Genomic DNA, 20118 nt, shown 5'->3' on the forward strand with positions numbered 1-20118 from the left:
CGTTTCTCCTTTGGGCCAATTTGTTGTTTGTCTTGTTGCAATTGTTTGTCGCGTCATGAACGGCAAACAAAACAGCTTGTTCGTCGCTGTTCTTGAGAACAAGAGATCTGTGACTAGTTGTAACCTATTAAACGAGACCAATAACGAGACTAGAAAGTTTTAGACAAAGATCAAAATATTTCTGTTGGTTTCAAATAAGACTACCAAAGCGACCGCCGAGTTAGACCTGTCAACGGTGAGTTATATTTTTTTGACAAAGTCAATGGGACACGAGACCTTGTTAGTAGCCTACATTGACAAGAGAGCTAACAAAACGGCCATTATATTATCAGATCAGGCCATCAGTTTTATTTGAGAAGAAAAATTTGCTTAAAAGTTTGAAATATTTTGGTAGAGGCTGCAGCTTTTTTGCCGGCTGCATAGTCGAATTGTAATAACTCTGGTTCGGAATTTGAAAGGGTGCCGGTTCAAAACCGCTTAAGTGCATGTGGCCATATTATGTTGGGCAAGACAATTAACGGCAAGTCTGACAGTGACACGAAAATTGGCTGCCTTGCCTTCCTGTCTACTTCATCTAAAAATGTTAGCCTAGATACGACAAAAAATTACCATTTTTTTATAGCCAAATAAGGTCAATAATAGTGTTATAACTGTTAAAGACAAGATTAGAAATGAAGTTATCAGAAACAAAACTTGTATCAAAGATGTCATAGAAACAGCAACAAACCTAAAGTGGCAATGGGCGGGACATGTAGCAAGAATGACAGACAACAGATGGGCCAGGATAACCACAGAATGGACACCAAGATATGCAAGAAGAACTAGAGAGAGACCAAAAAGAAGATGGCGAGATGGCATAGAAGAAAAGATTGGCATCACCTGGATGAGAACAGCAAACGACAGAATGGTGTGGAAACATATGTGGAGGCCATCTGCCAGCAGTGGCATGACCGGCTGATGATGATGAACTGTTTTATAGACTTGATTGTTTGTCCGCATACAAGATGTTGTCTTTTTATAATATCTTTAATGTCTAGATTATATGCGTACGTGCTTAAAGACTATCATAGATACAACTGAATAGGTTACAAAAATTCTTTGATAATGTCATTCACAATAAGCGGAAAAACAAGTCTGACAAGCACTTCTCGCAAAAGAACACAAATTGCAAGTCTGATTGAATATGCAAACAAAAACAGGCATCTCAAGTCTTTTCATGATGTTGTGATATGTACCGAAAGCTCTCAGTTTCCTGCTAACAAGTTGGTCTTGTCTTGCTATTCTGGTTACTTTGAGAAAATGTTTAAAGTTGAAATGAAGGAGAAATATCAACGCTTGGTGAATATCACTGCCATAAATTCATGTTCGATGTTGGATCTCATCGACTTCATTTGCACAGGAAACATTGAAATCAGTAAAGAGAATGTTTGTGATTTGCTCTCAGCATCAGACTACCTACAAATAAACGATGTCAGGGAGTTTTGCTTTGAGTTTCTTGCAGAAGCTGTTAATCTTTCTAGTTGTTTTGTGACTCTAAACATAGCTAATCAATACCAAAATATTTCTTTAAAAACTCATGTTCTTCAAGTAATTTCTGACAATATCGACCAAGTGGCAACCACTCTTGAATTTAAAAACTTGACCCGGAAAGAACTGGCAGCTTGCATCCGGGAACAAACTGAAAGGAAAACGGAAATGACGTCACTACACAAAGCCATAGTCAGTTGGACAAAACATGACTAAGAAAGCACTCAAAAGCTTACCCGACTTGCTACAGCTCATCAACTTTGATCGGCTTCCTTCTGAATTTTTGGAAGTTGCAAAAAAGGAAGCTATTATTGTAAATGATGTTGCTTGCTCAAAGATGTTGCTGAATGCGTTTTCCTTTCACTTAAGGTCATTGAAATGGAGAGAACTTGGTGGTGGCACAAGAATCTTATCTTTGGGTGGAAAATATAGTATGAATGAAGTTACAGAAGTTTACAATTGCATGGAAGAAGATGCAAAATATTATCCAGATCTTCCAATTGGTCGAAGTAGAGGCTGTGCAGTCAAAATGAACGATAATTTGTATTATATGGGAGGATCATCAACATTAGGCAATCAAACATCATCCGTCTGTAGACTGAACCTAACTGCGGCAGAGCTGCAATGGGAAGAAGCAAAGCCAATGCACTCGGAAAGAGCTGGATTTGGTGCCACTGTTCTTGATAGAAATTTGATTGTTGTTGGTGGTTTTGGTCATAAATCCGCTGAATGTTACTCACCAGTTTCCAATTCATGGCAAGAAATACCAGCATTGTCACACACTTTGTCTGCAAATGCTTTTGTTGCTTTGAAAAATCACCTGAGGGAGGGTGGGGTAAGATGAGCACCTTTTTGCTTACGTCGCTTTTACAAAACAACGGTTTGTTTTGGAAAATTTTAATAGGGTTAACTTGAAGCACTAGTGAATCAGCTCCAGTTTAAATTGAGTTTTATCACCTTGCGATTTTTATATTTTTTTATATTGATACTTATTCGCGTGTTGCTCAACTTACCCCGGCATAAATTGTTTGGGGTAAATTGAGCAATGACCTGGGGTAAGTTGAGCAATTCGATTAAGTTGAAGCATTCCTCTGTCAGTTTGTTTGTATAATTGCGAGGAATTATGCTTTACAACACAACACTGTTTTTTTATCCAATACGAACCTAAAAAGACATAAATTCAACAGTTCAAACATTAAATAAGCTAAGGCTATTTCTTTTGGGGTAAGTTAACTTAGTTAAGCAACTGCTCCAAGATACTTCAACTAGCATTGCACATTTTACCCCATCCTGATTTTTGTGACAAAATTACAAATATTTAAAAAACTACAAGACTAACCAACCTGAACGTTTTACTGAGTATCCTCACACTTTATACTTACCAATACAAAAAAACAGATTTGATTTACATAGTGTAACAATAAAGTTATTCAGTTTTTGACAAAACAATAAAAATTTCGAATTTTTGACATAAACAATATAATTGCATGCCATTGTAAAATGCAATTCGCAGTGGACATAACAAATACATTGAATGAAGTGGCATTATGAGTGATATATCCAGAATAAAAAAATAATAATTCCGCCAACTCGTTTTTCCAAAAACAGGGGCTGCTCATCTTACCCCATTGCATACTTTACCCCAGTCTCCCCTATGCCCTTGGTGGACTCCACGGTGACAAGTTTTTGTCATCAGTTGTTTGCCTGAGAATTGGTGAAAAGAGATGGAAAGGGATAAAGCCAATGCAAACACCACGAGGATGGTTGGCAGCGGTTTACTGTGATGGTTTTATTTATGCGATTGGGGAAAGAATTGATGATGGAACTCGTTTGAAAAGTGTTGAAAAATATGATCTCAGGAAAGATGAATGGACGTAGGCTACATCAGCGACATGAATTTTCAACGCTCTGGTTGTTCGGCCTGCTTGCTGCGAGGAGAAATAGTCGTGGTCGGAGGGCTGGATGGGAACGGTGAAGTGATTAGAGAAATAGAATGCTATGATCCGTTGGATGGCAAGTGGAGGATTGTTAAAACAAATAACCACAGTCTTCAACTTCATTCAGTGGTAGTGGTGTAAATATATGTTTATCATTCTTGAAACGTTCATGGGCGTGTGAACCATAGTTTATTGTTATTTACTGAATTTGCATGCAAAAAAGGAGAACCCTGTGTTTCGCTTTTATTCATTCTTGGTCACAGCGGTAAACCATAATCTCTTCGTGGGAAAATTGTAACATAAGATTTCCAGATCCGTTCGTCTGTATGTAATGACCGAAAAGAAACACTCTTCAGGAAACGTCTATTCGAGAATTGTATTTCTGTAAAAATAGCCTCAAAGCTGTCGAAAATGGGGTGCAACGCGATACACCACTAAAAACTTGTCACTACAGAACAGATTACTTGGATAAAAGACGGAAATTTTCGTCCAGCTGACAAGCACTAAGCAAAACAGTTAAACATGCGACCAACCTCTTCAAGCAACAATTTTAAAATGACTAGAATAATTTGCGATATCTCAAACTCACGTAAACAGTAACTGTGACGCAATAATGAAAGACATTGTCACGCAATTCTAACAGGTGTTCAAAGGTGGTGATCCAATGTTTTATGTTTAAACAGGTTTGACACAAGTCTTACGAACGATAGTGCAATTTTGGCTCATTTTTAGGAAAAATTCCATGACGTAATATGCTAAGATTCAGTAGACCTGAACGGTTTTTATATGACGTTTGATTAGGTGAACAATATTGTCTGGAACAATTCTCACTCATGGAATGGGAACTGCTTCCAGTGAGAGGCAGTTACTTTTTAATGAGCAGGCTAGGCTACATTGTGTCTAATTCCTAAGCTTTTCAACAGTAATCTTCTAGTTTTATGAAAACTAATGTTCCCACTGCGATATATAATCGGCTAAAACCCTCACAGAAAATGTGCCCTTGTCGCTTTGAAGAGTAATGCGCACAAACAAACTTAGGCAACAACCACATTCACTTTTGCCAGGTTTGTATGACATAAGCTTTATAAAGAAAATGAAATTATAGAATAACTTATGTTTGTTTATCTTTATCCTGCATTGCGGGAAAGCGGACTTGAGCGCTATGCATCGGTGTACGCCTTCCGACGTACACCTGACCCACGCTGCAACCGACGGCAATGTCTGTTTCCGGTTGTCTACTTTACTTATGACTTAAATTTGGTACTACCCATTACTCGAAATCGATCACTGGGTACTTGGGTAGAGGCAATTATCGTAAAGTTTCTTGCCCAGAGAAACAACAGCAAGTGCGGGTGGCTGGAGTCGAACATGCAGGCTTTCGACTGTGAGCCCAACGCGCTAACCACTCGCCATTGCTGCTGCCGAACCTTTTTGTCTGTCTTTAGTTAGATTTCAAAGAATTCTTCCTTCGTTTTGTGTGTACAGGACTTTTCAAATTAAGTCTTATTTTTCATTGGCTTTTTGTTCACCTTCAATGTTCTACGTAATTTTTTTATTTTATTTTTTTTGATTTCAACACAATTTGTTCCCTCGCTGTGGTGATCACCATGCCTATGCACGTTAACAATCACTTCATCTTTATGATTTTACTTCGCCTAATTTTTGTCTCATTTATGCGTTTGCCGTTATAAGCATGTATTGCTCATCTAGTCTGGTAATTCGGGATAAGGACCGGATTTCTTTGAAGAAAAATTGTTGTAAGTCTGCACTGCAATAATTACTGCACTTTACACTACGATTTCATTTGGGATTAAGTAGAAAGAACATGGTTGGTTGGTTTTAAATCTTTATCCTCGGACTGACAAAGCCTTGATAGGTTATTCCTGGTAGTTTCGCATAGGCCTACTTGTAGAGGCTCTTGACCAGGGCCGGATTTACCAATAGGCTAGGCAGGCTGAAGCCTAGGGCCTCAACGTCCAGGGGCCTCGAAATTCGGTTTTGAATTTTGTATTTCTTTTAAAAACTTGACAAGTTTAAACCCTACCTAAAGTATTATATATATCAAGCTTTTCAGAGTAGAAAATTCTAACCACAACTGGTTTGACAGACTTTCTAAGCGAAATTAGAGATGAGTTTGATCAGCAAGCAAAAGCAACTTTGCCGAATATTAACTACAGAGCTGTCACTAGGAGACAAAGAAATGCACCTGACGCTTTAAGAGAACTCTCTTCAAAGGAAAGGTTTAAAATAAATTCCTTTATCCCTATGCTCGACGGTTATAGGCAAATTGTTCGTATAAGCAATTGTTCGAAAAGCAATTGTTCGTAAGCAATTGTTCGTAAAACAATTGTTCGTAAACTGTTTTTCGTAAAATGAAATCCGTAAAACAATTCTTCGTAAAGCATTTCTTCGTATACATCAAATTTTAACTGCATGCACGAAAAAATGCTTTAGGAAGAATTGTTTTACGAAGAATTAATTTTACGAATAATTGTTTTACGAACAATTGCTTACGAACAATTGCTTTACGAACAATTGCTTACGAACAATTTGTCGGACACCATGCTCGACGCACTTGAAGCCAATTTAAGAAGAGCTAATGTGTACAGTGACATTGCAGAAATGTTCCTCTTTTTTGCTAATCTGAAAGCAACTAAGGTAGAAATTGTACGAGGAGTAGAACTTTTAAAGGAAGCGTATCCGGAAGATGTTGACCAGAAACTTACTGATGAACTTCTACTTTTTCATTTGTACGTGAAACAAACACAAAACCAAGGGCATACCGGTACAGAAGAGCAATCTATTTCCTTGTCTCATGGAGACCTTTATGAAACTATGTGTAAGGAAAAAATTAACACTGCCTTTCCTAATGTGGAAGCAATATTAAGACTGTTTCCACGATTAATGGTCACTAACTGCTCAGGAGAGAGATCTTTCTCAAGGCTCAAAAGCATCAAAAATAAACTGAGATCGACAATGTCTCAAGAAAGGTTGTCCGCACTGAGCATTCTGTGCATTGAGAGTGGCAAACTTAAACAGATAAATTTTGATGAACTTTTGCATGATTTTGCTTTGAAAAAAGCTAGAAAAAAATTTTGATAGCCTAGTCTTACTCTATTTGATGGCTGTAACTATATCTTATGTCCTCGTAAATAAACTTTACAATTATTGTAACGGTTGTTTGATCAAAGAAATTAAAATTAAAAGCAAAACTACCTTAACTAATTTTTTATTCTTTTAATTAAAAATTTGCACCCATGAATGTGGAAAATGAAAAGAACGAAGAGCTTAATGCACTCATATTTTTAACATTAAGCAATGACATGTGATGTTGTTTAGAGAGAAATTCTAAGCTCAAAAATAGGGAGGGGCCTCACAAATGGAATAGCCTAGGGCCTCTCATGGTCTAAATCCGGCCCTGCTCTTGACGCAGGGCGGGTTACCGAGATTGACAGATTGAAGTTCCGATTGTTGAAGTGTTGTTTCCGGGGAATTATTCCATTTACTAGGTACAGCTGAATGGAGAGCAGTCCTGAAAATGCGTTGCTCAAGCGCACCCCGAGAGTCGAACAAGCGCCGCTTGATCTTGAGCTGGGTGCGTAACCACTGAGCTAACAGGGCGGACTTAACAGGTTATAAAAACGTTAATTATAATTTTTTAAACTTCAATTTTGCCATACCTCCTAATAATAATTGAAGAGGCAACATACAAAAATTAAACCGAGTTACGAAATTTGCTTTCTCGCCTACAACGTGACTAAATATTTGCTTCAGTACAATCTGACTTCAAACCATGCAACATCTACTTTACAGTTTTTGTATTTTATTTAAGACCAACTTTAAAACAATGATTGATCAGCCTCCATGCTCCGTAATAACCCCCAATAAACGTGCCTCATCCGGGAATGACCTTGAGTAACCTTCAATCGCTTCATGCTTGAACAGTGCGAAGTCGGTCATTGACCTTTTTCAAATTATCTTTCCATATCTGTAATCGGTTACCAAGTTGTTGCCATTGTGCCTTCCCAAATGTGCGCTGGCATGCTTGGCTGCAAAGACAAAGTGCCGCATAAAATACAAAAAATGTTATAATTACGTTAGTGTTTTGCAACAGATATACAAACACAGACTATTTCTGCCAGAGACAAATTACCATAAAATGTAATTTCAATCACACGTTTTGCGGAAGTTGTTCAAACATTATGATGCCATTTTCTTGCTTTCACCTCTACCTATGTGCAGCCAAATGTGGTGTTACATATTTGTCCGCCAGTGTAGAAACCGGCTATCTTACTTGTATTCTACATGGTTACTGCCTAAAGCTCTGAGAACCTTATCTTCTCATCCTTGATGATGGCATGAAGATCTTTACATTTCGTATCTGTGTCTACACTACAGGCACATCGCTTTAACTCAACAATGAACTTTGACCTCGGGTTGTAGCATCTCAACCGCAACCTGATCCCCTGCGAGGTGCTGCATGGGATTTAAACCTGTTTTTTTTTTTTCGGTCATTGACCGATTTTTTAGAAAAATGTCCGAAAAAAATAGTCAATTCGGCCGGGTGCTGCAAGGTTGAGTTTCGCTGATGAACGTTGAAGAAACGTTTGCCTGTTCTAACTTTTCTCAGATACAACACGACAACGTTTCGCAGCGAAACTTCATGCTGTAGCTAGTCAGCAAGTGCAAATTTTGGTTTGTATCAGCTGCTTGAAAGGAAATATTTTCATCAGAAAAAATGACCAAAATAAAGAAAAAATGACAGAATTTTTTCAAGTCATTTCGGACAAATGACCGAAAAGTCTCAGCGAAATAAAAAAAAAACAGATTTGAACACCTATTTAAAGGAAAGCACTTCCCGTATCCTCCTCACCTCACGATGACTTTCCTGTTAATCTCATCGATCCTTCCACGGATCAACTTCCTTTGGATCGCGTCGATGATGAATTCCTCGACGTCATCCTCGCCGATGCCCAAGCGCTCCATGACGTCATCGAAGGTAATGTCATGGGTGTCGCCAACCAAGTCAATAAGGGTGAGCAGTTTCATCTTGTTGAGGTTGCTTCCATGAGACAATCCTGAGGTGAAATCCGGCGATAAATTAACGACCAATGCGCATTCGCAACAAATATGGAACTATGTCTGAACTCGAAAATAGCCCATGTGATGGCGGTTGACACTAAGTACGGTTGACACTAAGGCTGACACTAAGTATGTGTGCTGACTAGATCACAATAGCGTATATCAGCCATATTTTTCACCACGAATAGTGCGCGCGCGCATGGTGTTAATGAAGCATCAAAAGTCTCAACATTTGCGATACTTAGTGATTACAATTCTATGCTTTCAAGATCACTTAAGACTTTAAAAAAATTATTTTAGAGTTAGGCTAATTATTCTTTGTGAAACCGAAAACGAAACGCCAATGAAATTACACCCCGGGAAATTTCAAACGTGAGATTCAATCTCTAACTGAAACGTTAGGGCAGGAAATCAGTTGGGTAATCATTAAAAGATCTTAATACTATGTTGAGTTGCAACAGCGCGATGCACATAATGTTGCTTCCTCGACGAAAACACGGTGTCAAAACTACGGTTTAGAAACCTACTACAAATAGAATTTCTCACCCAAGGAATCAACAAACTGGTTGTTGTTCTTGTAGAATTCTTCATAGTCTTGAACGTTTCCGCTTACAAAGATATTGAGAAGCTGAGATTGAATAAGAAATTCTTTATCACAACGAACATAACGCTTGAAGGAACATTATCCTGTTAAACTTTGATATCACAGCTGTACGATAAGTGCGAACTTCATGTTCCGTAGATTACGAGGTTTATTTGAGAAAACACATTCATTATGAAATTTCAGTGGTTCAATAAAAGATTTGAAGAATATTTTGTGTGATGACTGTTGACTGATGACTGTTAAAACTTTGAATTCTATGGACTTTGAGTCTGATTGCAAATAAATAACAATAATAATTAAAGTTCAAAAATAACAGTTTCGTGTGTTGCGTCACGACTTACGTCATAAAGGAGTTCCCCTTCAAGAAATTTCACGGGCTTCAAAGTGAGGAAGTGATCGAACAAAAAGGTATTCTGGTCGGACAGGGCGCGCGTGATACATCTGCATGGCATATATGTGACAACACAAATATATATACAATATACATCAAGCAATGGAAGCCCTCAATCTTATTATCATCAAACAATGTCACTGATATGTATTTAACGAAAATGTGATGGTTCATAGAAATTGACTGGGCGGAGAAGCAAATTCATCCTAAAGAAAAGCTACCATGAAAATAATATTAACATATTTCAAAAGGATGAGACATTGAAGAATAGTGTAATAAATAAAGGTCATAACTGAGATACAAACTCATATAGTCAAGTGGGGTAAAAAAAAATAGTGGGGTTATTGGGGTAAAAAAAAACACTTACCATCTCACATCTAAAATGAGTAGATATTCACTCAACTTTTTTAGTGTCTGTTTAAGTGGTCTTTGGAGATTACTTTGAGGGGTAGAGAAAAAAGATTGGATTTGACAAAGAAGAGCTATGTTAAATAGAGTAAATATGGCCTGCGAAGGGTGCAAAAAAAGGTTCGGAGGAGTTTATTAAAGGTTTTTGCTAAATTTTAGTGATAGGTAGTATGAATGTTTTAATGTTATATTGTGAGTACTATGTTGTGAGGCTACTAGATGCAACAAAGCCTGGAGCCTCCAAATGTTTGTGTAAATTATTATTGAGGTGTTTTTTTTTACCCCAATAAAATTCGTTGATTTGGGGTAAAAAAAAACAGTGCATTTTATGGAATGTTTTGGCTTTGTATTGGTGTTATGTCAACTGCCAAGCAGTATATCACCAAAAAATACAAAAACAAACTTCTGGATGCATCAGTGCCAATGTATGCATGTGTTATGCACAATCAATTGATGTTTTCTGGAATAGGGGGTCCGAGCTTAAGGTTAGTGTTGCGGGTTAGTCGATCAATAGCGCAGATTGAGAGTACAGAGTGATCCATTGATTGATAGTGCACAACACATGCAATCATACATACACAAACTGTTGTTTTATTTCCTGTCTGTTGTTTTTTAGTTGTATGTTCATTCACAAACAGCTGGTTGATTTTTTATGATTCACGATTCGCGAAATTTAATCGCCCACTTGCATGTTCAAACCAGAGCTGCAGATAAAATTCAGGATGGCTTGCATAAGTATACTAGACACAATTTTTTGTCTTGCTGCTGTTTTTATTACAGTAATGAGACTTTGCGATTTCAGAATGTGTATTTTAATAAAAAGTGCATACAAAAATTGTGGGCAAAATCATTTACATCATCATCATGACCCATCCGGTCAGTTTCGAGTATGGGTTCAGCATCTCTCACAGTCCTTGATATATGAGTTACACAAAGCTTCTTTCCTCTGGTGGAGAATCATTTACATTACATATGAAATCAATAGCAAAACATATGAAATCAATATTATAATAATAAAGAAGAAGAAGCTGCTATACTAACAGATGTTTTTTTTTACCCCAAAGCTGGGGTAAAAAAAAATTCAGGTATTTTGGGCATAATTTCCAAACCAGTTAATGGATTTAAAAAATTTCATTGGGGGATGATAGACATACATGGTCTGCATATTGTGACCAACTTTAGTGGTCATACTTGATAAGCTAAAAAATCTAGGACAACCTTTCTGAAAAAAGTTTTTTTTTACCCCACTTGACTATACCACAAAGTGAGTATATTAATTTCCAAATAAAGCTTTTCAAGCCTGAAAGTTTATGATGTCACTGTGTTATTACGCCAGTGACATGCAATTATTCGTAATTGGTCTCTTCTGGAACGCAAGCCCATTCCTGTGTACAATATGGAACTTCGGGATGCACTTGAAAAGCCGAGATGGATTGAATACATACATTGTACATAACCAGCGTGCTAACAAATAATTTCGAATATAAGGAACCGCTACTTCAATTGCGATTAGAAATCTATTCCGTCACAAGTGTCGTTATGATGAGTCAATAACGCAGCTGAGGCATACGCCACTTACCGGACAGCATCCTCGCGTGCTTGGCTAGCGTTTTCTTGGGTATAACTTTCCAAGACTTTAATCATGACCTCAGCCGCCTCATTAGACATTCCACAGTTGATGAATGCCTCATAAAGAACCCGCAGTAGCTTGTGTCTGTCGTCACTTCCCACCTTCCACCAGCCAAGCCAAGTTTCAATCTGGAAGTTCAAAAAACTCTGTTCAGTGCTAGCCAAACATAACAACCTTCGCTTCAGCAGGCCATAGTCGTAAGCATTTTTCTCTAGAGCAGCTTTCTGTTTACAATCATAAGTAAAATCAAGGGCTGTAGTCGAAGGGGTGCCACTCCGCTATCAATGGTATCGAACCGCCGCCCTATCGAACGTCGAACTAGGGATCTCACCACTCGGCTATGGAACCGGCTAACTACCTACCTATACGGCAATATAACAGCATAGATACAATGTATAGTCGAGTGGGGTAAAAAAAAAAATTTTCAAAAAGGTTGTCCTAGATTTTTTAGCTTCTCAATTATGACCACTTAAGTTGGTCACAATATACAGACCATGTATGTCTATCATCCCCCAATACAATTTTTTAAATCCACTGGTTTCAAAATTATGCACAAAATACCTGAATTTTTTTTACCCCAGCTTTGGGGTAAAAAAAACACCTGTTAGTATAGCAGCTTCTTCTTCTTTATTATTATAATATTGATTTCATATGTTTTGCTGTTGATTTCATATGTAGTGTAAATGATTCTCCAACAGAGGAAAGAAGCTTTGTGTAACTCACATATCAAGGACTGTGAGAGATGCTGAACCCATAGTCGAAACCGACCGGATGGGTCATGATGATGATGATGATGTAAACGATTTTGTCCACAATTTTTGGATGCACTTTTTATTAAAATACACATTGTGAAATTGAAAAGTCTCATTTCTGTAATAAAAACAGCAGCAAGACAAAAAATTGTGTCTAGTATACTTATTACTTATGCACGCCATCCTGAATTTTATCTGCAGCTCTAGTGTGAACATGCAAGTGGGCGATTAAATTTCGCGAATCGTGAATCCTAAAAAATCAACCAGCTGTTTGTGAATAAACATACAACTAAAAAACAACAGACAGGAAATAAAACAACAGTTTGTGTATGTATGATTGTATGTGTTGTGCACTATCGATCAATGGATCACTCTGTACTCTCAATCTGCGCTATTAATCGACTAACCCTAAACCTTAACCTCGGACCCCCAACTCCAACAATTGATTGCAATTGTTGGAGTTCAACAATTTGATGATATAACACTAAGATACAACAATAAGTTCCCCAATTCCAACAATTGATGCATAACACATGCATACATTGGCACTGATGCATCCAGAAGTTTGTTTTTGTATTTTTTGGTGATATACTGCAAAGCCAAAACATTCCATAAAATGCACTGTTTTTTTTACCCCAAATCAACGAATTTTATTGGGGTAAAAAAACACCTCAATGATAATTTACACAAACATTTGGAGGCCCCAGTCTTTGTTGCATCTAGTAGGGGCGTGAGACCAGAGGGGGGGGTACCCAAAAAATAGTATATCCAATTTTATTTTGATAGATATACTAAATCTAGGCTGTATACCAAATTTTAGGTCAAAATATTGAAAAACCATTCATTAGGGGCAAAAAATGTGATTTTTGACCCCAGCGAGGGAATTTTTTTCATAAAAATTACTTTTGGATATAAAATCTGACACAGTTGAGGGAATCAGTTGATTTAAAAGTGTATTCCTACTCATTTTTCAGCAATGAATCCATTTTTGGTGGTTAAAATCATCTATCTCAAGTAGAAAGTGGCCAAAACTTGATTTTTCTTCTAAAACTACTGAAAAAATACCCCTCGAAAAAAAAATTATTGTAAAAATTTTCTTGCTGTGCCCCCCACATCCCAATTCCAGTATTTTAAGCCCTCGTGTGGGATGGTCAGAATAAATGCAAACATTTTGGTGCAAGAAAAAGTGAAAAAGCTCTTGAAATGGCCAAATGGTGCCATTTATGGAATTATATACACGCGAGAATTTGAAAATTTGCTTCATTACATAGCACATAATTAACTCACATAATATAAATATGTACACAGTATATTGAGCACAAGGATAGACTATAGTCAGTGTTGTGTCCCAGGGGTGAATGTTCTTCCCCAATGCATGTGGAAATTCAAAGGTTTGTATTTGACTCTTTCTTTGTTTGTTTATTATATTGGTGGGGGGAGATTGAGAGATTAGCAGGGGATTATATCAGGTGTTTTGAGAAGTATATTCACCTCTGATGTGTCCCAATATTTCTATGTTGCCATAATGAATGTTTATTGTTTATGCATATCAGAATTATGTTCATTATTACTGATATTTAGATCAGCAATTGTGCATGATATTGATACACTTAGAAGGTAGGTTTTGCTTTGTTGAATAGAGCTTCGATTTCTTTGGTATTTTTCAAACAGAATTTGTTTGTTCTACCAAAGTCTCACTTTCCTGTAATAATAAGCCTTTTTCCATTTTCATTTGTAAGGATCTGTTCTACATCAACTTTGTCATCAACTGGTTTTTCTGCATGTACCCAGTAAACATTCTTTTCAGAGTCCTTTCTCACAAGATGGTCAATAGTATAATCTTTGGCTGAAAGCATCTCCTTGAAGTATCCAATATACCAAACTACAGTATCTCGTTCCACGATAATGTAGCGCAAAGTTCATTGACCTCAAAAAGAGAAATAGGAGCAGGTTGGTTCGAGATTATTGCCAATGCGTCTTCATTGGTAGGCAATGCTACATGAGCAGATGATATTGCTGTGCCATAGGAACCGCCTAACAGTATGCATAAATTTTCCACCTTTTCTTCAATTGAGATTCTACTTTGGCGGTATAATTCTGGATTAGATGCTCGTTCATGAGGATGAGTGTGAATTAAGAATGCTAGTTCAGTGCATACAATTGATTTAATATTGTCTGGATGTTGTCGGAGCACAGCCAACAACTCATCTTTGGTTGTGCATGGACCATTCCAGCTCTTGCAGGAAGTGAGAAGTTTTGTGATGTGATCAGTGTGCTTTTGTTTTTTCTCACTTCATGCAATAGCTGGAATGGTCCATGCACAACCAAAGATGAGTTGTTAGCTGTGCTCCAACAACATCCAGACAATACTAAATCAATTGTATGCACTGCACTAGCATTCTTTATTCACACTCATCCTCATGAACGAGCACATCTAATCCAGAATTATACCGCCAAAGTAGAATCTCAATTGAAGAAAAGGTGGAAAATTTATGCATACTGTTAGGCGGTTCCTATGGCACAGCAATATCATCTGCTCATGTAGCATTGCCTACCAATGAAGATGCATTGGCAATAATCTCGAACCAACCTGCTCCTATTTCTCTTTTTGAGGTCAATGAACTTTGCGCTACATTATGGTGGAACGAGATACTGTAGTTTGGTATATTGGATACTTCAAGGAGATGCTTTCAGTCAAAGATTATAGTATTGAACATCTTGTAAGAAAGGACTCTGAAAAGAATGTTTACTGGGTACATGCAGAAAAAACCAGTTGATGACAAAGTTGATGCAGAACAGATCCTTACAAATGAAAATGGAAAAAGGCTTATTATTACAGGAAAGTGGGACTTTGGTAGAACAAATTCTGTTTGAAAAATACCAAAGAAATCGAAGCTCTATTCAACAAAGCAAAACCTACCTTCTAAGTGTATCAATATCATGCACAATTGCTGATCTAAATATCAGTAAATATGAACATAATTCTGATATGCATAAACAATAAACATTCATTATGGCAACATAGAAATATTGGGACACATCAGAGGTGAATATACTTCTCAAAACACCTGATATAATCCCCTGCTAATCTCTCAATCTCCTCCGACCAATATAATAAAAAAACAAAGAAAGAGTCAAATACAAACCTTTGAATTTCCACATGCATTGGGGAAGAACATTCACCCCTGGGACACAACACTGACTATAGTCTATCCTTGTGCTCAATATACTGTGTACATATATATTATGTGAGTTAATTATGTGCTATGTAATGAAGCAAATTTTCAAATTCTCGCATGTACATAAAGCATAAATGGCACCATTTGGCCATTTCAAGAGCTTTTTCACTTTTTCTTGCACCAAAATGTTTGCATTTATTCTAACCATCCCACACGAGGGCTTAAAATACTGGAATTGGGATGTGGGGGGCACAGCAAGAAAATTTTTACAATAATTTTTTTTTCGAGGGGTATTTTTTCAGTATTTTTGGAAGAAAAATGAAGTTTTGGCCACTTTCTACATGAGATAGATGATTTTAACCACCAAAAATGGATTCATTGCTGAAAAATGAGTAGGAATACACTTTTAAATCAACTGATTCCCTCAACTGTGTCAGATTTTATATCCAAAATTAATTTTTATGAAAAAAATTCCCTCGCTGGGGTCAAAAATCACATTTTTTGCCCCTAATGAATGGTTTTTCAATATTTTGACCTAAAATTTGGTATACAGCCTAGATTTAGTATATCTATCAAAATAAAATTGGATATACTATTTTTTGGGTACCCCCCCTCTGGTCTCACGCCCCTACATCTAGTAGCCTCACAACATAGTAAGTACTCACAATATACCATTAAAACATTCATACTACCTATTACTAAAATTTAGCAAAAACCTTTAATAAACTCCTCCGAACCTTTTTTTGCACCCTTTACTGGAGCCATATTTACTCTATTTAACATATATATCTCTTCTTTGTCAAATCCAATCTTTTTCCTCTACCCCTCAAAGTAATCACCAGAGACCACTTAAACAGACACTAAAAAGTTGAGTGAATATCTACTCATTTTAGATGTGAGATGGTAAGTGTTTTTTTTACCCCAATAACCCCACTATTTTTTTATCCCACTTGACTATACTTACAAATAATTGACAATAAGACAAATTGTATGACACTATCTCATGGGCTCCAAACAACTGTCACGATTACCTTTTGTAAATCTGTTGGGATCATCCGAATGTTTCGATGTTGCCCTGCAACAGTGACCCACGTACAATAAACGTGATATAAAAATGGTGTCTTTGGGTGATATCCATGAAACAGGTTATGGAGCCTGAAACATATAGGAGTATAAAACGAAACTTCAAATAAACTTAACACATGAGGACTTGAGGAGCACCAGCTGCACCACATGATCAACACAATTAAACCCTATGCTGTAGTAGTTATTGAAAAATTGTTTAAAGTTGCCCTTGTAAAAAACACAATATTGTATATATCATCAATAACCATAGGCAAACAGCCTTGTGTTGTTCCAAACAAGTTACGTCAAAAAAAAAACACAATTATTATACAGAGCAAATGAGCGCTTTTGGTGGAATGTAAAATTATAAAACTGTTAAAGCAAAGTATTCATTAAGATATTGATATAAATGATTGATTGTGCTACATTCCGTGCTATAAAAGTGAAAAAAGTAAAAAAAAAACAATAAAAACAATGCCCATTGCGCACAGCATTATTTTGTCAATGGAGTAGAGTAGGTACTATTGCACCATGGAACAGAATTTAACATGCGCTATAATTCCTATAAAAATCTGCTGATGTAAATAATTATAATATTAAACAGCATAGAACTATTCCAAGCAGAGCTTTGGAGCTAGGAGCCAGACCCATGGTCCACGGAACTTTGCATGTTCACAAAGAGCTGGAGCTGTACGTAAAATTCAAGTGGAGTTGGAGCCAGTTGATTGATAAACAGCTCCAGCTTCAACCTTCAAGTAATTTCATGAGATGCTATTGCTATTGGCTGATTTCACATACCGATAATTTAACAGCAACCCGTCACAAAATTGATCATTGTTGGCTGGTATTTTTAATTGTTGGATAATTGTTGTGTGTCTGCTATTTTGTAAGACTTTAAATTTGAGATGATTACTGAACGAGGGCGACTATAAATTAAGTCGTATATTATTCAAGAAAATAAGGTAATGGAGCTGGAGCCTGAGCAGTGGTATGAAAGAGCTCCAGAGCTGGAGCAGTTTCATTTTTATGCCGGCTCCAAAGCCTTGATTTCAGGTAGGGTAGGTATATTGTATGTAAATTGACTTCACTCACAATTTCAAACTGACTGCAGCTTTCCCGGAATCAGCTCCAAGTTTTAGTTGATCACAAAGTAACATGACTAGCTCCTCCCCTTTATTGATTGGTATGACAAACATCAAAGACAAAATACTATTTACAATTCCTTCAATATCTGCAAGAAAAAATAAGGTTACTACTGTATGTGTATAATATATCATATATTTTAATATGAATACTTGCAGGTTCAGCAACATACTGCTTCCTAAAGATCTCATCCATGCTATATGAGTATATTGATTAATGATTAGACTGTTTGGTGTAACTGTTCAGTTTTAGTTCTCAGCAAAACTACATCACAAGTCTAACTATTGTCAGCATAACCTTCAAACAAATTCGAGTCACTACTACAAACTGCAACCAAATTTTAGTGTAAAAAATAAAACTAAAGTCCTACAAAATCAAATCTTGACATCACGACGGCATTTGGCTTGGTATCACTTGCCATTGTAAAAGTATATAATATATATATATATAACTTTACCAAATTTACACAGCTGATAAAATTCTCAAATTTTTGTTGCTGTTTTTCAGCAAGAGAATCACAATGACATGTTAGCTGTTCAAATTCTGCTTTGAATGTTTGAAACAACCTTCCAATGCTAAAGTATGCAGCACTTTCTTCTTTCCATATTGAAAGTTATATATATATATACTTGTTTGTTTAGCCTATTATCCCACGAGTTTTCACTGTCGCCCATTATGATAGATATAGAAATATGAAAAGATTCATAGTCAAAAAAAAGAAACTCCACTCCGAATTTTCGAAGAGAACACATGAAGTTAGTCAACTATAAAGAATAAACTAATAAAAGATTCCAAAAGAATAAGACAACTGTTTTTAAAAAAGTAATTTAACCAATCACAAAAATTTGGATAATAAAAATACCAAAGTTGTTTTGATCTTAACAGGAACTGTAGTGTTCTATAATCACTTTAAATATATGCCACTGTTCCAATACCAACAAAATGAAAAATTGTTTACTTGAGGCCAGCAACCAAACATTGTTTACCAGCATGGTACTCTCGGAGGCCATTTAATGACTTCTTGGTAGCCATGGCCGCTGGGAGCTTAGAGGCTTGACAGTTGACATGGTCTGGTTCAAGAGTACTTTTACAATACTTTCTTAAGTGTTTCCTCTTCACCAAAACTTTCAGTTTTATCACATATTTTATGAGAATTAGCAATAACACTAACTATATGTATACCTTTTGTTTCACTGTCCTTCCATATTTCAGAGGTGGCTTTTATAATTGCTTTGACATCTTCAAATAAGTTACTCGATGCAGGTTTTATTACTTTGATGTCCTTACTTTCATAAAATTGACAAAGTTCTGATACCTAAACACAGAAGAAATCACACAAATATGCATTTAAAAAGTCAAACAAAAACAGCCTTAAATAATTCGTGGCATCAAAATGTTGATGATAACTATACTTTCTATCAATGGTTTTTAAACTCAGGACATGAATCATTGTCGATAAAGTGTTGTGCAGCAGAACAAATAAAGAGTTGAATTACAGGTACTGGGTGATGCCTAAATTCGATTCCTGCAATGGATGTATCAATATATGCTGTTATTGAGGCAACATTAAATTACTAACAAGAAGAAGTGATGGACAGAGCGAAATAAAGAAAAAGAGAAGGAAATATAATCTCCAAGAGAAAGAATCGGCCGCTCCCACTTGTGATAATAAAAGAATTTTGACGATGACTGAAAAATCAATTCCATTTACTGTTTGTGTAAAATAGGTAGTAGGTACTATGACACCATAAATTACTTGTACCATATAAATAAATGCAAATAGTTTACCTGGTCAGTTTCAGTGATGTCTATGAATGCAGGAACACTCATAATGAACTTCTTGAAAATCTAATGTCCAGCTGCAAACTCTTATGTCAAAAACTACAAATATTTTATGAACAATTCTCTGCAATCAATTTCTTCAAAATATAAGTAAAGTTAATTGAGTACGAAATGACGTGTCAGTCAAAACATTACAGCCTAAAAATATTATTTATTATTATAAACAATTCAAAATTGCTTGATCCATTATCATATTATTTAAGGCTGTGGCTATACATTATAGTGTAAATATAGCCTCAATAGCGTTGCCAGATAAGGAATTCTGCCCTAATTTGAGACAAGTTTAAAGATATTGAAAACAAAAACGAGTCATTCCATTATAATTCAACAGATTTTCTTCAAAAAGTCAACCCGCCCCTCTTGGAATTTTTTTGTTTTTAGATATGTTGATGTGCATGAAATTCTGAATGCAACAAAAAAAAATTATGAAAATTGATCAACCGGTTCACTAGATATGCCATTTTGAAATTTGTTGATCACTTGGTGGCGCTGATGAGTTCACAAACATAAAAATGTCATTTGTTGCGCCCCCTGATGATAGAGAGGTGATCAAACATT

General features: G+C 36.3%; 2 protein-coding genes across 2 annotated transcripts; one reads left to right on the forward strand and one right to left on the reverse strand.

The window, feature by feature from the left end:
* The first annotated feature begins 1735 nt into the window (after nt 1-1735).
* On the forward strand, nt 1736-2371 carry LOC145781283 (kelch-like protein 14). Its single transcript, XM_082593059.1, has one exon. It carries the CDS (start codon nt 1736-1738, stop codon nt 2369-2371), a length of 636 nt encoding a protein of 211 aa, XP_082449185.1.
* A 4905-nt stretch (nt 2372-7276) lies between these two features.
* LOC145781152 (eukaryotic translation initiation factor 3 subunit M-like) lies at nt 7277-19640 on the reverse strand. Its single transcript, XM_082592919.1, has 9 exons — nt 19507-19640; nt 18901-19033; nt 17668-17806; nt 16542-16665; nt 11529-11707; nt 9492-9591; nt 9093-9174; nt 8338-8542; nt 7277-7513 (listed from the first exon to the last, which is right to left on the reverse strand). Exons 1-9 carry the CDS (start codon nt 19546-19548, stop codon nt 7396-7398), a joined length of 1122 nt encoding a protein of 373 aa, XP_082449045.1. The 5' UTR covers nt 19549-19640; the 3' UTR covers nt 7277-7395.
* Nucleotides 19641-20118: the final 478 nt, after the last annotated feature.

Source organism: Aplidium turbinatum, chromosome 12, assembly GCF_918807975.1.
Source record: "Aplidium turbinatum chromosome 12, kaAplTurb1.1, whole genome shotgun sequence".
In the NCBI taxonomy this organism is placed as follows: Eukaryota; Metazoa; Chordata; class Ascidiacea; order Aplousobranchia; family Polyclinidae; genus Aplidium; species Aplidium turbinatum.

What these genes read in the sequence shown, in the direction of transcription:
- LOC145781283 (XM_082593059.1), top strand. Translation starts at nt 1,736, where the DNA reads ATGACTAAGAAAGCACTCAAAAGCTTACCCGACTTGCTACAGCTCATC.
- LOC145781152 (XM_082592919.1), bottom strand. Translation starts at nt 19,548, where the DNA reads ATGAGTGTTCCTGCATTCATAGACATCACTGAAACTGACCAG. An exon ending in GAAGGACAGTGAAACAAAAG is followed by an intron (nt 17,807 to 18,900) that starts GTATACATATAG and finishes TTTTTCTTGCAG; the next exon opens with ATATTGAAGGAATTGTAAAT. An exon ending in CCAGTTTGTTGATTCCTTGG is followed by an intron (nt 8,543 to 9,092) that starts GTGAGAAATTCT and finishes ATTTCACCTCAG; the next exon opens with GATTGTCTCATGGAAGCAAC.